The 16,105-nt window shown below is 40.4% G+C and overlaps 2 protein-coding genes across 4 annotated transcripts; one reads left to right on the forward strand and one right to left on the reverse strand.

Moving 5' to 3' along the window:
* Nucleotides 1–3,946: 3,946 nt before the first annotated feature.
* On the reverse strand, nucleotides 3,947–5,386 carry LOC133716473 (uncharacterized). Its single transcript, XM_062143181.1, has one exon. The coding sequence runs from the start codon at nucleotides 5,384–5,386 to the stop codon at nucleotides 3,947–3,949; it is 1,440 nt and encodes a 479-aa protein (XP_061999165.1).
* Nucleotides 5,387–9,855: 4,469 nt separating this feature from the next.
* LOC133715391 (ent-kaurenoic acid oxidase 1-like) lies at nucleotides 9,856–15,386 on the forward strand. 3 transcript variants are annotated; one of them, XM_062141878.1, is made up of 9 exons: nucleotides 9,856–10,012; nucleotides 11,696–12,055; nucleotides 12,887–13,364; nucleotides 13,457–13,723; nucleotides 14,134–14,223; nucleotides 14,302–14,380; nucleotides 14,606–14,712; nucleotides 14,806–14,927; nucleotides 15,011–15,386. In XM_062141878.1, exons 2-9 carry the CDS (start codon nucleotides 11,793–11,795, stop codon nucleotides 15,114–15,116), a joined length of 1,512 nt encoding a protein of 503 aa, XP_061997862.1. In that variant the 5' UTR covers nucleotides 9,856–10,012; nucleotides 11,696–11,792; the 3' UTR covers nucleotides 15,117–15,386. The 3 variants fall into 3 exon arrangements, with proteins under 3 accessions (XP_061997862.1, XP_061997863.1, XP_061997864.1); XM_062141879.1 differs by lacking the exon at nucleotides 9,856–10,012 and adding an exon at nucleotides 11,312–11,363; XM_062141880.1 differs by lacking the exon at nucleotides 9,856–10,012 and having other exon boundaries at nucleotides 11,773–12,055; nucleotides 12,820–13,364.
* Nucleotides 15,387–16,105: the final 719 nt, after the last annotated feature.

Below are 16,105 nucleotides of genomic sequence, written 5' to 3' on the forward strand. Positions count from 1 at the left end.
ATTTAACCAAGGCACGCGTAACTTCCAAGGGATCAAATGAGGTGAATTAAAATAATGGATTACAAGTGCAGAGTCCGTCTCCAGCCATATATTATCCCATTGGCGAGCTTTGGCAATCTGTATGGCTTCAATGACAGCCAGCAACTCTTCCTCAATAGCACTCTTGGCTAGCGACTTTGAAGCATAAGCACCCTTAAAATAACCATTGCAATCCCTAAAAACACCACCAAAGCCTGCGTGATCTTCATCTTGAAAAGACCCATCAGTGTTAACCTTTAACCAAGGAGCTGGGGGACGTTTCCAATGTACTGGAATGTAAGTGGGAGCCCGAGCACTTAAAGGAGACAACCCAAGAACTGTAAAAATGGGAAGAGTAGACTGGGATGAAATCCCAGGCTTAAAACAAAGAGCAACAGAATCTCCTAAAGTCAAGATGAAGAACTGCTTTAGTCTTTGGAAATTAAAACTTGTCCCATCAAATCTCAACTTGTTTCTTTCCACCCATAAGCACCATAGCAAATTACAGAACACCAATCTCCAAAGCAACTTACCAGAACTTGTAAGGGTACGAGTGTAAACTGAGCTTATCAGAACATGCAAAGTCAATTGTGGTGGAGCTTGTAGTCTAAACATGTTTAGGCACCAAGTCCATAAAGTCATGGCAACAGGACAAAAAAGAAAAAGATGCTCTACTGTCTCTACACTTGAACCACAAAAAGAGCATCTAGAACAAAGATAAGTACCTATTTTTTGTCGCTGCACATCCACCAACACACGCCCACGAAGTACCTTCCAAGTGAGAATACTTTTCCGTGGTTGGATGGCTTTGTCCCATATGCGCATGCCCCACTCTGAGGGAGGATGGTGCAGTCTAAGAACCTCATAAGAATCCCTGGCAGTCAATTGTCCTGAAGATACCTCCGGCCAAACTAGTTGATCCTCAAGTGGCTCAATAGGTAAGATGATGTCTCTAATTTGATGTGCCATTAACGGAAATAATAGTGAGAAAATTTGAGGCAGCACCCATTGATTATCCACAATGAAATCGCTAACCTTTTCCCTAAGTGTTGGCCATAGGGAGGCATCAATGCCGCAGAGATCAACGAGAGGCCTTCCCATCCAATTGTCTGTCCAAAAATTCACTTTCAACCCATTGCCAATTAACCATCTCGCCTCTTGCAAAATTACAATCCACTGCTTCTTAAGCCCAGACCAAATAGAAGATTGTTGGTAAGAGCGCTTGGGAATTAGATCTGCCTTTAGAAACCTATCTTTAAGGAAAAGGGTGGAAGGAGAAGAGCCCTCCCCCACCTCCCAACACCTCTTCAAAAGCATAGCCTGATTAAGAGAGAAAATATTTTTCACCCCTAGACCACCTTCATTTTTTGGAAGACAACATTGAGACCAAGACACTAAAGTGGATCCTTTCTTTAGAGAATCCCCTGACCAAAAAAAATTACGTATCAGATTTGCAGTTTTGTCAGTAAAGCACGCGGCCATTCATAAATCTGGAAACTGTAAATTAGAAGACTTTGGAGTACTGAAGAGATAAGTTGCAACCTTGCTGCCTGAGATAGTAAATTACCTTTCCATGAAGTTAGTTTGCATCTAATTTTGTCAACAATATTCTGGAAGTGCCACTGCTTTGGTCTCCCTTGAAAAATTGGCACCCCAAGATAAGTGAAAGGCAACTTCCCCTCCCTTATGCCAAGAAGGTGTTGAATAACAGTTGCTCTAGGTCTCGCAAATGTCCCCAAGTAAACTGAAGATTTAGCTTTGTTAACCACTTGTCCGGAATTGCGTGCATATTCCTCCATGAACTTCATTAAAGCTCGAATACTCCTAGAATTTCCTTGCAAGAAAACCATTACGTCATCTGCAAAAAGGACATGAGTGGGAGGCTTGACTGATCGTGGGGCTGCAAGAGTAGTCAATTTTCCAGTAACAGCTAACCTTGTGATCCCCCTATTCAACACCTCTTCTGCCAAGCAAAAAAGAAGAGGGGACAACGGGTCACCCAGTCGGACACCCCTCGAACAAGTGAAAAAACCCGCAGATTGACCATTTATTAGCACCGATAGATAGGCTGACGTTAAAATAGTATAAATCCAGTCGGTAAAACCGGTAGCAAAACCAAAAGAATGTAAAACCCGGAAAAGAAAAGGTCACTCAAGGGTGTCAAATGCCTTCTTTATATCCAACTTAACAGCAATATTCCCACCTTTACACTTACGGTCTAGGAGATTTATGCATTCTGAAGTGAGCGAAATGGGATCCACAATTGACCTCCCTTTGATGAAGGCACTCTGATTTGAAGATATTATTCTAGAGGCTACCACTCCAAGACGGTCTGCCAAAATCTTGGTAATGATTTTGAACCCAAAGTTGGCCAAGGCTATGGGACGGAAATCTGAGAGCATATCAGCTTCTTGTTTCTTGGGAATGAGAGTGATCAAGCTAGAGTTGAAATAAGGCATAATAGAACCTGGTTCAAAGAAGCTTTTAACCATAGATATCACATCAGAAGAAACTACCTCCCAGCAAGACTGATAGAAAGCACCACTAAAACCATCCGGCCCGGGGCACTTGAACCATCCATTAAGAAAACCATTGCTTTCGTCATTTGTTAACACTACCTCCCCTGAAGGCAATGCTAACAACGCCGCATTTTCGTCATTTGTTACCATCCTTGGAATTACACGTTCTACCAGCCCCATGTCAATGATGCTGTTGTCATGAGAGAAGGCGGAAGAAAAAAATTGCACTGCATGATTTTCAATGTCTAACTGTTGCCGAAGAATTTGGGGACCAACACGTAAAGAGGAAATAGACCTTTTAAGTCTTCTTATCCTGACCATGTTGTGCAGAAAGGCGGTGTTACGATCACCATCAACTAACCAGCGTAGTCTTGTCTTTTCCTTCCAGAAGATATCTTGAAAATTAAGAGCTTCCTGATAGCGCGCATGGGCTGTAGATTCCTGACTCAATCTCTCCACCGAAGGGCCTTGGACAGAAATTACTTGTTGTACTTCTTCAAGATCATTCTTGGTTTTCTCTACTCTGACATCAATAACACCAAAAGTGGACTTGTTCCATACTTTGAACATTGTCTTAAGCGCCCTCAACTTTGAAGCGAGTACAAACATTGGACAACCAACAACCTGCAGGCCATCCCAAAAGTCTTTTATCATAGCCACGAACCCTTCATGCTGCAGCCACATGCTTCTAAACTTGAAAGGAGACCTCGGAATAAAGGTAAGTCGAGAGCAAGTAATCAATAATGGACAATGGTCAGAGAAGGCTTTGGCCAGCGTACGGCATTCCAAGAATTCCCATGCTTCCAACCATGCAACATTACCTAAAGCTCGGTCCAGCCTCACATAAATTCTTTTATCCGTCCAAGTGTAGGATAGACCACGTGTAGGGATATCAATCAGAGCACAATCTGAACACATATCTTGAAAGTCAAGGCAATAAATGTGACTTGGAGGATTACCCCCACGCTTTTCATGTGCCCCCATTACACAATTGAAGTCACCAAAAGCCAGCCATGGGCCATGAACCATAGTTGCTGCTATTAGCCTTAAATCCTGCCACAATAATCTTCTGCCAGCTATAGTAGTTTTTGCATAGACGGAGGTAAGAATGCAATCAACACCATCTAAAGAGCAAGAGACTGTTATCTGCTGGGTTGTAGAGGACATTAGATTAAGCTTGATATCAGGGTGACAAATTAACCACAAATTAGGGTCCAAGTTGCCCCGATCATTAGCAACAAAAGGAAATAGCCCCAAAGAGAGCCAAAGTGCAGGAGGAATAGAAGAGAGAGATACAAAAGGTTCTGATAAACAAACAATAAGTGGCTTATGAATACGCACCATGTTCTTAAGAGCCCTCTGTGTGTCATCATTTGCGATGCCACAGGCATTCCAGTAGAGGACTGACATTAAAACCGTAGGTGCTTTGCCCCTTTTTGAACCAGGGCACGCACAGGCACTTTCACTTGAGGTTTACCTTTGGACTTCTCAGCTTTATCAACCTGTTTAAGCTGCTTCTTTGCTTTTTTTGAAAGAACTGGGGTGAATTCCCCTTCTTCCTTACTGAAGGACATCTCTGCATAGTCAGCTTGGGTTGAGTTTACCTCCATTAACTCATGAACAGTGGGAACACTCTCGGAGTTAAATGAAGTTGTGGGTGCACGTTGGCTTAACCCTTCACCATTCAAGGGAGCTTTCTGAAAACCAGGGGGCACACTTTCTATTGATGATTCGTGGTCTGAGCATTGAGGCTTCGCTAACTCCATGAGCAATAACACTGGCTGCTCCTGCATGGGCTGAAGCACCAGGGGCTGCGACTGTGTGACCTGTGTTTGCGCAGTCTGCACGTCTTTTGCATGCGTTGTCAAAGCTGGAGGGGGCTTGGTGGGTTGCGCATGTAACTGCTGGAGTGGCTCTGCAGCCGCCTGCTGCAATGGTTGCTTAGAGGCATGTTGCAGTGGCATCTCTGAGGAACCGGGCAAAGCAGCATGTGCCGCATCCACCACTATATCATGCGTCGCCGGCAAACTCGCATTCTTTCTTGATCGATTGGATCTTCTTGAGGAGCATGATCTTCCCCGTCGTGAACCATCTTGCCGCACAACCTGGGGGTCAACCACTCTACAATTTGAAGCCTGATAACCCACTATATTACGCTTTGCACAAACAACTAGTACATTTTCATATTCAACCCCAACAAAAGATTGAGAACCATTTACACGGGTTACACGGAGAGTAGTTAACAATTGCTGGGAGAAATCCACATCAATAAGAATTCTCGCATAGAGACCTACTGAACGATCCACAGTCCTTGGATCAATCTTTAGAGGCATTCCGACCCTTCGAGCAATTTCGAAGAGTGTTTGCTGCTCCCAATAGTCGAAACCAAGGTCCCAAAATCGGACCCAAACCTGTGAGAAAGAATTTTTATAGGACGAAGGGGAGAAGCCGGGCTTCCATTTGATTAATATGAGGAAACCTTGATTGAGACGAACAATGCCCAATGACCATACTTTCTGCATATCATCCAATGACTGAAAGTGAAGCATGAAGAAACCCTTACCCAGTGGAGAGACCGTCCAATTTGGGAGGGTTGGCCAATGGCTTCTGAGCTGCAAAGATAGTTCATGGGATTTCAGGGGTGAGGCTTTGGGGGGAAGAACCAGTCGGCCAACAAGGTTGGTTTTGCATTTTCCGAGTCCGCGGAGATAAGAATCTTCCGATATTTGAACCGATACGAAACCATTCTCAAAAATCGGGGCCAGAAGATCATCAATGGAGAAGTTTAGTGGAGGCTCATTTGATAGGATTGAGGCAAAGGATTGGTTGGGAGGGAGGGATGTGGCCATGCCGGTGGTGAGGCCGGCCGGCTCGAGAAGAGTCTAGGGTTTAGGGTCAAAAAGTTTATTTATTTCATTGATCAAAGTCTCTATTTTATTTTATTTTTATTAGCTTAGTTTATTTTTTGTGCAACTTAGTTTACATTATAAAAAGGGCTAAAGTCTGTTTAGTCCCTGTACTATGCCTCTCTCATCGTTTCAGTCCTTGACATTCCAATTTAATCTGAAAAGTCCCTGAGGTCTCAATTTCCATCTAATAGGTCCTTTCCGCGGGAAATTAGGAATTGGCCTTGGATGAAATGTCCAATATACCCCTCAGTTATTTCTTTTTTCTTTTTTTTCCTTTTTAATTTTTTTTTCTTTTTTTTTTTCCTTTTTAATTTCTTTTTTTTCTTTTTTCTTTTTTCTTTTTCCTTTTTTTATTTTTATTTTTTTCCTTTTTCCATTTTAATTTCTTTTTTTTTTTCTTTTTTCTTTTTCCTTTTTAATTTCTTTTTTTTCTTGTTTCTTTTTTCTTTTTCCTTTTTAATTTCTTTTTTTTTCTCTTTTTCCTTTTATTTTTCTTTTTTTCCATTTTAATTTTTTTCTTTTTCCTTTTTAATTTCTTTTTTTTCTTTTTCCTTTTATTTTTCCTTTTTCCATTTTAATTTCTTTTTTCTATTTTCTTTTTAATTTATTTTTTCCTTTTTTTATTTTTCTTTTTTCCTTTTTCATTTCTTTTTTCCTTTTTTTTTTCTTTTTTCTTTTTCTTTTTTAATGACCATCGTATTCTGCTGCATCAGTAGCGCCACGTCGGCGAACCAATCCAGATCGACCTGAAACCCCAATTCTTGTTCTCCACGCCAGCGGCCATTTTTCTTTTCCATCACTATTCTTCTTCTTCACTTCTGGTTTTTGTCAACTTGGCCATCAAAAACCACCATTTCAACCAAACCCAAAATCCAAATCACCATTTTGAGCAAGACCCAAAAACCTCAGAGTTTGAAAAAATGGTAGTTTTTAGTGAAAAATTAAAAAATGTTAATTTTCAGTGAAAAGTTTCCAAATTGAGGCTTGATGTGAAAAGAGAAAGTGGGATTTGAGTGGGAGAGAGAGTAGGCTGTGAAAACAAGAAGGGAGTGGTTTAGCGGCGAATTTCCGAGCTGATTGGGAAACAGATGGGTTGTGGAGTTTGATCGGAATGGGATTGGTGGGTTGAGGAAGTAGAAAGTAGGCAAAACGAAAAAGAAAAAAGAACTTAAAAAGGAAAAAAAATTAAAAAGGAACAAGAAAAAAAGAAGAAATAGCAAAAAAGAAATTAAAAAGGAAAAATAAAAAAGGAAAAAAAGAAATTAAAAAGCAAAAAAGAAATGAAAAAGAAAAAAGAAAAAAGGAAAAAAAAGAAATTAAAAAGGAAAAAGAAAAAGAAAAGTAAAATGGAAAAAGGAAAAAAATAAAAATAAAAAAAGGAAAAATGAAATTAAAAAGGAAAAAGAAAAAATAAATTAAAAAGAAAAAAAATAAATTAAAAAGGAAAAAAAAAGAAATAACTGAGGGGTATATTGGATATTTCACCCAAGGTAAATTCCTAATTTCCCGCGGAAATGACCTATTAGACGGAAATTGAGACCTCAGGGACTTTTCAGATTAAATTGGAATGTCAGGGACTGAAACGATGAGAGAGGCATAGTACAGGGACTAAACAAACTTTATCCCTTATAAAAATTAAAATCAACCAAGCCATTCACTACCACAATTGTAAATACCATCCTCATGATCTTTAGCTTCCAAAGGGCTAAGATTGTGAACTTGTAAAAATGTAGACTTTGTATGTGTTTTCTAGGTTTATTTTCGCGGTAATCTAGCTTAGGGTAGAGTTATTCAATCCCTTGGGTACGATACTCTTACTTTTCCCCTTTATTAAAACTTGACCTCCTAATCTTGGAAGTAGGTAACATCACACAAATTTGCACATATTTTTCATACCCGTGATGCAACCAACAGTTTGTTGGATCAAGCCGCCGGGATCTCAAATACGATACCCTAGAGAACTAGAGCCCATTATTTTGGTCTATGGATGGGCCCAAATCCAAGCAACATTCTTAAAAAATTTGAACACCCTATTGGGCCTTAGAATTGATTTGGGCCTCAGAATTGGATTGGGCACCCGATTGGAGATGGGCCTCCCAACTAATCTGGTCTCCACTAATACCGTCGCCGTCAACTGCTTTCCAGCAGTTTCCACGCCGAGTTCCGCTTGTGTTTCTGCCACCACTGCACATACGAGATGCAAGCCATCTCATCTCATACCCAGATCCATGATTGAATTCCGGATGAGAAGAAACACATCGTAGCACCTTATCCTGCTAGATTTACCACCTTCTACTCTTGCCCGTTTGTGTTGTAGCTCGGTGCCTCAGGAATCGAGCCACCGCAATCCGGGGCACATAGCCACTGATCACCTCTTCTGCAAATGGGGGCACCATTGTCATCATCCCCTTTGTCTGGGTGCAGGACACATACTGCCGCCATGATTGCGCAGCCAACCATATCTCAGTCGAATTGGACACAAACTACCCACCCAGCCATCTCCTCTGATCGCTAAAGGGTTTAAGACGGGATCTGCGAGGTCTGATCCGTCCCACATCATCAAAATCTTCCAACCACTCTAGCTTACATCGGAGGGCTAGACTATCCATAACGGCCTTCCAACGCCAGAGGCCGACTGTCCACATATCCTTAGTGCTAGTTGGGCAAGGTGAAATCCTTGCTTCACAAGGCACAAGAGCACTGATTAGAGTAGTAATTGGCGAGAGAGTTCACCATTGGAGGTTGTGCAGATGACGGGTTGGGTAGAGAGAGAACATCTCTTTAGGGTTTTTCCTCTTTCTTAAATTAAAATTTAAGAAAGAAGGAATTAAATATATACTGAGGTATCAACTTGTTATGATTTGAAAGTCTAGATATTTTTTTGATCACTATTAAAAAGTTGGGTTATATTCTGTCTGATGTAAGAAAATTTAGATTTTTTTTTTTATCAAGAATTTCATTAATAATGAACTGCTTACAACGAGTTTTAGGCAACATCTCTAACACGGAAATGGTCACTAGACTTCACACTGGAACTCTATAATGACTGACTCAAAACTTGCACTACAACTATATGACAATGACAACAAGCGCAGGAGCAGTGAATCCTTGACATCTTACCTCTCGTCCAGCCAATAAGAACCTTGAAACTAGACAACTCACTTGTGTCAACACTAACTCGCCACCCAGAGTCCACCTGACCAGCTTTTGATCGACCAAGCCAACACTCATTGTGACCTAAAACCAACCAAAAGGATTGCCAGACATTCAGACCTGGGACTAAAGTGAACCCAACACCGTCACCACCCTATTGTCAACACCTTCAATTCACCACTACTCCAAATAGCCATCACCTCCGACCCAAAACCAAACAGGAACGACCCACTAGAAGGCCAATAATGATCGTCTATGGCACAACCAGACTTTTTCGCTGACCCAAAACCAGAAAGGAATGCCCCACTAGAAGGCCAAAGAGAAGATTGTCACTGCCACATTCTGTAGTGTCTTATTACCAACAAAACAAAAACAATTAAATAAAACCAAGTCCTAAAACACTAGTAACAGCGGCCCACCAACAACACAACCCCGTCCCAACAAGCAGCAGAATGACGCTCAATCCACAGCCCAAATTTTCGGTGCTTCATTGACATCGATTGCCGCCGGCCAGTATCACCCCATCGTTACGCCTCATCTATGTTCACCCAAAATCCGGGAGGAACTGATCGAGATCGATCTGCCCACCCAGAAATCCAACAGCCATCGATCATCCTTGACGGACCGCCGCCATCATCATGCCATCCTCCCGTCCGAACCATTGAAGCACGCCAACCCAGCCTAACAAACCCATTCCCAGATCAGTTCGACGAGACCCAATCTAGATTGGACTGATCTGGATAGAACAGATCCGCTCCGCCATAACCACGATACCCCCAAGCATCATCCTTCCATCCTTGGCTTGCCATGGAAACGTACGATCTTCGAGCCACGCCACCACGAACCTAGCACGATCCAGCATACTCTGACCACGCTCCACTGATCTGAATGCCGGCGAATCACTCTAGAAAAACTAAGAAAGAAAAGAGCCCCTCCTGGACCGAGACGCAGCGGCAGGTTTGCCGGCTACGGCCGGCCGGGTGAACCAACCCACGAGATCTGATTTTCTTTTTCCTTTGGCTAAGAAAGTTTAGACTAAATTTGTAAGAAATCAAGTAATAACAGAGAAGTGACAAAAAATAGACGGAGGAATGAAAAGAAAAATAGCCACGTCAGAGGTTATTATAAACTGTTGGATAGTGCATCCAAGTATTATACACCGTTGGATGTCAAACGACTAGGTTAAAAGTTCGGCAAGCGACGATTGAATTACCCGCGAAAAAAGTTTAGGCCTGAGAATTGTTGTCCATTTCCCTCCCAGCCCCGTGTGTGAGAGAGCAGAGGGCGCGTCACACGGGCAATGAAGAGGAGTGTAATGGACCAAACCGTTGTCTTAGGCGAACCCACCAACCTCCAAGACGTTGTCGTTTCCCTGACACTTCTCAGGCTCATTTGCAGAGACGACAAAAAAAAGTGAGTTCTTGTTGCTCTTAAAATTGAACAAGGATGACAAATAAGTAAGCATAGCCATTTTGGTTTATGTTGTTTTTGTTTTTGCTCATTACCCAATATTAAGCTATTTCGCTATGGAAGTATATTCCTGTCGCTATTTCGCTATTGAGTGGGAAATTTGGGTTTAATTTTCATGGTGGGTGTTGGTTTTTTAATAATGGGTGCATTAGGGTCCCGGAATTAACTCAAAATAGGTGGTATGTATAATGGGGTTTTGAATTTTGAGCAATTGGAGCTAATGATGATGATGGGTTTATCTTTAGGAATGTAAGCTCCCTATGTTGAGCTGAAAGATATTTCTGGATTGATTGAAATGTTAAGAGAATAGAGGAGATTGTATATACCCATCAAAACAATTGTACAAGACTACAAGTTATTAGAATGGCAGGCTCCCTATGAGGTGTGTACATCCGGGTACTGATATGAGAGCTTAAATTTGTTCTAGGATAAGAAATTTTTGAAAATACTGATATGGTATAGTAAAGCCTTCCAGCATACCTGGTTTACAAATTGCAATACTGTCTTGGCTAGTGTTTTCCAGTGCAATGATAAGTTTTGGGTGTTACTAGTGCAGGTCAAACGTATGTCTATGTCTCGTTCAATCTTTTGTAAATTGGTCGTAAACAACTTTTAATCTATGCATCTGACGGAGCAAAGATGGTGGTGAATAAGATAATCGGCATCCATGAATGAAAAATGTTTGTAAACTAAGGAAGAGTGATTTTTATATTTCCTTTTTCTCATCTTAGATTACTGTTTTCTTTATCTTTCTTGGTTTTAGAATAGTACTTGTGGTGACTGGAGGTTTTAAAAGTGGATGCTGCTTCACTCAAAATCATCTTCCACTTTCTCTGCAGATGCTTATTATTGCTACCTTCTGTGGAATTATAATGAATGTCAAAAGAAAGTTCAGAATTGATTATCAATCTCAGGTCCTAGAAAATGGGGTACTAATAGGAGCTTGGGAACTGGTGTTTTACTCAAGTCTCATGACAATGTTCGAGTGTATGATTAGGCTTCTAGTATACTTCTTCAAGAACTCACTGGTAGGATAATCTATAAACAACTCCAGATGCATCAACTGATGTCCACCTATAATAGCTATGACCCCTCCCCTTTTGAACCTGTCATTTCCATGTATTTTTCTTAAGTCTTTATGTGTTAAAATTGTTTATTGCCTTTATGTGTTAAAATTGTTTATCGTTAACCAATCCTGTCCATTGTATTATGTATTTCATTGCAGGCATTTAATGCTACAGCGAGCACCTCAGAAGTATGGGTCAAATGTTCGAAGGGCGAATTGGCCGAGAACGTATGGATTGTTCTCTTATTTATTGTCAGTTATGGCTCTTGATAGTCATGAATGGTGTGAATATGTATGGAAATAGAAACAATGAAGAAGAAAAAAATGAGCGTTACATAGGAAAGCATATTGGAAGAAGTATGGCTCTACCTAAAAACAAGCATTTTATTCGTGTCATGGTTTTCTATAGCAAAGGGTCTTTTGGGAATTACAAAATTTCACCAAAACAGCCAACTTCTCTCCCACTGCATATATATAAATGCAAACACAGAGATGTAGAACAAACAGAGGGATATGTCTGAGAGTGTTTCTGTTTGACACTGTTTTCTCTCTTTTTCCAGTCGAGTGATCACAAAGTGAAGAGTTTGGTGCGTGGTGGTTAGTACTGCTCGCCGGTCTCTCTACTCAAGAGTGAAGGGCATAGAATCACAAGTGGTGATGGTTTTAGGAGTGGGATCAATGGAGTTGGGTTCAATGTGGATGGTTCTTTTGTGCAGTACTAGCTTTGTTGGTGTTTTTCTGACCCTGAAATGGCTTCTGATGAATGTAAACCGGTGGGTCTATGAAACCCCGTTGGGCGAAAAGCAGTACCGTCTCCCACCTGGTGACTTGGGTTTGCCTTTCATTGGCAACATGTGGTCCTTCCTCAAAGCCTACAAGTCCACTAAACCTGAAACCTTCATCGACTCCTTTGTTTCCAGGTAAATACCACCTTTCTCTCTAGTAGTGACTGTTAACCTATATCGATTGCTAGAGTTTGGATCATTGGATGCCCTCTTCTTCTTTCTTTTCATTCATCATGTGTTCAGTGACTGATGCAAACCAGGAACGTACTAGGGCATTTTGGTAATTTACTGCAGAAATGGCCGTTCATGTCATTTTGCCTGTCGTATTCATAGGTACATAATCATCACCGCCCTTAATTTATATGCATGGAGGACACTTGTAGTGAACAGCCTAGCATAATTGGGTTTTGGGTTTATCTAGCATAAAATGGCCCAATTTTGTCATTTTTTCCCTGTCACATCTATGCATGCTTGACACTTGTAAAGGAGAGCTATTACACACAATCTGTCTGAGTGCCCCCCAGAGTCTCATGCAAATACTTCCAATCTTTTACAGGACTTTTTCTGCTATGAACTGCACAAAGTTTTGTCAGTCAAATTTGCGAACGGTCATTTCTAATTCTTCAGCTTAGGGCCAAAAGTTTCAAAACAAGAAAAAGATTCTTCAGCTCTTAGCTGTCCTGATCCACCTGAATGAGTCACAGGCTCAGGAAGGCCACAGCTTGCAAAGCTGGACTTATATCACAAATGAAACCATTCTTGTGGGAAGTCACTCAAAAAGGTTATATGAAATTTCGGGCTAATAACAAACCATTCGTTTAGTCCTTTATACTCGGTAATAAATCAGATAGACGAATAATGTTTTGATTAATCATTTAACTTCAGATTAGTTTAAGCAGGTTTGAACTGTTATGTCATTTACAACGCTATGTACTTGGTTTACTTGCATTCTCGGAACAAACGCAGATTTGGAAAAATTGGAATATACAAGGCTTTCATGTTTGGGAGTCCCAGTATCATTTGTACGGTGCCAGAAACATGTAGAAGAGTTTTGACAGATGATGATGCATTTAAGCCCGGTTGGCCTGCTTCCACCGTTGAACTCATTGGAAAGAAATCATTCGTTTCCATACCCTTTGAAGAGCACAAGCGTCTGAGAAGACTAACAGCAGCTCCGGTCAATGGTCATGAAGCATTGTCTATGTACATACCATATATTGAGGAGATTGTTATATCTTCTTTGGAAAAATTGGCCACCATGGGACAGATAAAGTTTTTAACTCAACTCAGAAAGATTACTTTCAGAATTATTATGTTCATCTTTCTTAGCACAGAGACTGAGTCTGTGATGGAGGCTCTAGAGAGGGAATATACAGAACTGAACTATGGAGTTAGAGCCATGGCAATCAATATCCCGGGATTTGCTTACCATAAGGCACTTAAGGTGACAGACAATTAAGTTGAAGTCTTTTGGTATTCTACAAATTAAATTATTGTATTTTGTGTCAGCACTCACTCGATTCATTTTAATTACAGGCTCGGAAAAATCTTGTTGCTATTTTTCAGTCTAGTGTAGATGAGCGCAGAGCCCAAAAGAAGGCTGGCAATTTCTTCAGAAAGAAGAAAGATATGATGGATGCTCTGCTGGATGTTGAAGATGAAGATGGAAGGAAACTTACAGATGAAGAAGTCATTGACATTCTGCTAATGTACTTGAATGCTGGCCATGAGTCTTCTGGCCATACCATCATGTGGGCGACTGTTTTGCTACAAGAACATCCGGAAGTGTTCCAGAAAGCTAAGGTACTTCAATTTACAAAGTTTTGGAAAGTCAATCTAGTTCAAGTTCATTTATTATGTGTTATTATTTTCTGATTCATTTATTTCACTTTTTGCATCCAGACTCGATCCACATTGGTTGATTCCCTAATTGAGAAATTGTCGAGCCTATCTAATGAGAGAGAGTCAGTAAACAACACTGAATTTTTAAATTTTACATCCTAATATGCGAGTCTTACACTGGTAGAATATGAATGTTTGTATCCCTGTGTACAGTGTAATGTGTGCTGCTTTGAAGCTCCATTTGGATTGAGTTCATCGTTTGCAATAAATTTTGTAGAATTGTGTTTCTCTGATCTTGTTTAATATCTTCTGATTTGGTGTGTCCTGAAAACTTAAAAATTGGAATTCATAATCATCATTGTTAACTGCAGGCAGAGCAAGAAGAGATTTTAAAGAGGCGGCCACCAACACAGAAGGGACTGACACTTAAGGAATATCGAGAAATGGAATATCTTTCTAAGGTGACTTCAAAGTGATTTCACTTTTGTTTATATTCAGCCTCGACCAAGTGATTCCAACTAACCATTTCAAACTCATAGGTGATCGATGAAACTCTTCGGTTTGTATCATTCTCACTTGTGGTGTTTCGAGAGGCGAATAAAGATGTCAACATAAATGGTTAGTTAAGATTTTCTTATGTACCTCTCTATTGCAGATGGGTCCTGACTCCTGAGATGCATAGCACGTGTACTCTTCATCATATTCACTGATTCTCCCTATCATGCACAGACTTGAGGATTCATTTTTCTGTTTATCTACTACCGGTTGATTTTGAGCCAAATATTGGGACATTGGGACACCCTAGTGATACCATAAAACTTAACTTGATGGCATTAATTTCAGGTTATATCATTCCAAAGGGATGGAAAGCTTTGGCCTGGTTTAGGAGCGTTCACTGGGATTCTGAAATATATCCAAATCCAAAAGAATTTAACCCTTCTAGATGGGATGTAAGTCACTTTAAATACTGATGATTATGACAATCATATAGTCATTGATGTCTTAGATCTGATATATACATTTAACTGCTTTGGCTGGCATAGAACTATACACCGAAACCAGCAACTTTTCTTCCCTTCGGAGCTGGAAGCAGGCTGTGCCCGGGAAATGATCTTGCTAAGCTGGAAATTGCTATTTTCCTACACCATTTTCTTCTTGGTTATGAGTAAGAGTCACCTTACAACCATTTCTCTCCACATCCAATATTGTAATGTTCTCTTATTTACTGTAATTAAATTGGTGATGTAGGGTGGAGCGAATTAATCCTCAGTGCCCAATGATCCACTTGCCTCATCCTAGGCCAAAAGACAACTGCTTGGCAAGAATCAAGAAATGTGCACGTTCACGTGCATAGAACCAAATTCAATTTCCAACAGGTCTTAAAATGCAGCGGTTTCGGCTGCCTCATATTATGTTCTATGTTTTGCAAGCTTTGAACTTGGATATCTGCCCATTTGTTAGCATTCCAGGAGCCAGTATGCTTCCAACAGTGTGGCAGCAAGTTTGAATTAGCGGTTTAGGTTTAGTGATTAAGGGGTTAGTTTCTGCAAGAAAAAGCAAACCTATGAGAGATGGGAATTGTGTGTTTGCAAGAATGTTGTGTGTAATCTAGACTTTTTATTTACGAGTAGTCTTTTGCAATTAATCCTACCACCACCAATGTTTCATAGTTTTACGAGTAATCTTTTGTGCCTTGTCTTTGTAGTATATTGGTGCGTTACCTTCATTGTTGATTTTTGTTTGCCACCTCTATGTATGTCCTCATTTGCACCAAAATCTCTATCTCTTGGCCTCGTTGGTAAATTTTGCTGAAGGAGCAACTTTAACCATATGCGAACACTGCTCATTCTCTTCTTTAAAGGCATGGAGTATTCAGATATTGGGAAGAACCAAGGTGAAATGGATTGACAGATTCAGGAAAGAACGCCTCCCAAGTCTCACACAAACCCAAAGGTCAAGAAGTGCATTTTCAAAAACACAAATACTCACCAATAAACACTGAATTTGTCTTCCACTTCCACACCCATCAAGATTAAAAGCGGATGACATGGGTGTTATAGTTCTCCTGTTTTCTGTTACATTGGAGGAGATCGAATCCTCGACTTGGCCTAATAGGCTAATACTAACATACTCCCTCCTTAGCTCCTTCACAACTGAGTCCCAAATTGAGATAGCTTAGCTTAAATCGTACGCAGCTGTAATTTTTAACTAATGAAAGCTGTTTTTTACTAAATTTTATAAGCAGCAGTTTTTTTATTTTTTTTAAATTTTTTTTATATTTAGAATGTTACGAGCAGCAGCTTAATAGTGTAACTTTTAAAATAAACTGCTTTATTAAAGTTT

Source organism: Rosa rugosa, chromosome 6 (genome assembly GCF_958449725.1).
Source record: "Rosa rugosa chromosome 6, drRosRugo1.1, whole genome shotgun sequence".
Taxonomy (NCBI): Eukaryota; Viridiplantae; Streptophyta; class Magnoliopsida; order Rosales; family Rosaceae; genus Rosa; species Rosa rugosa.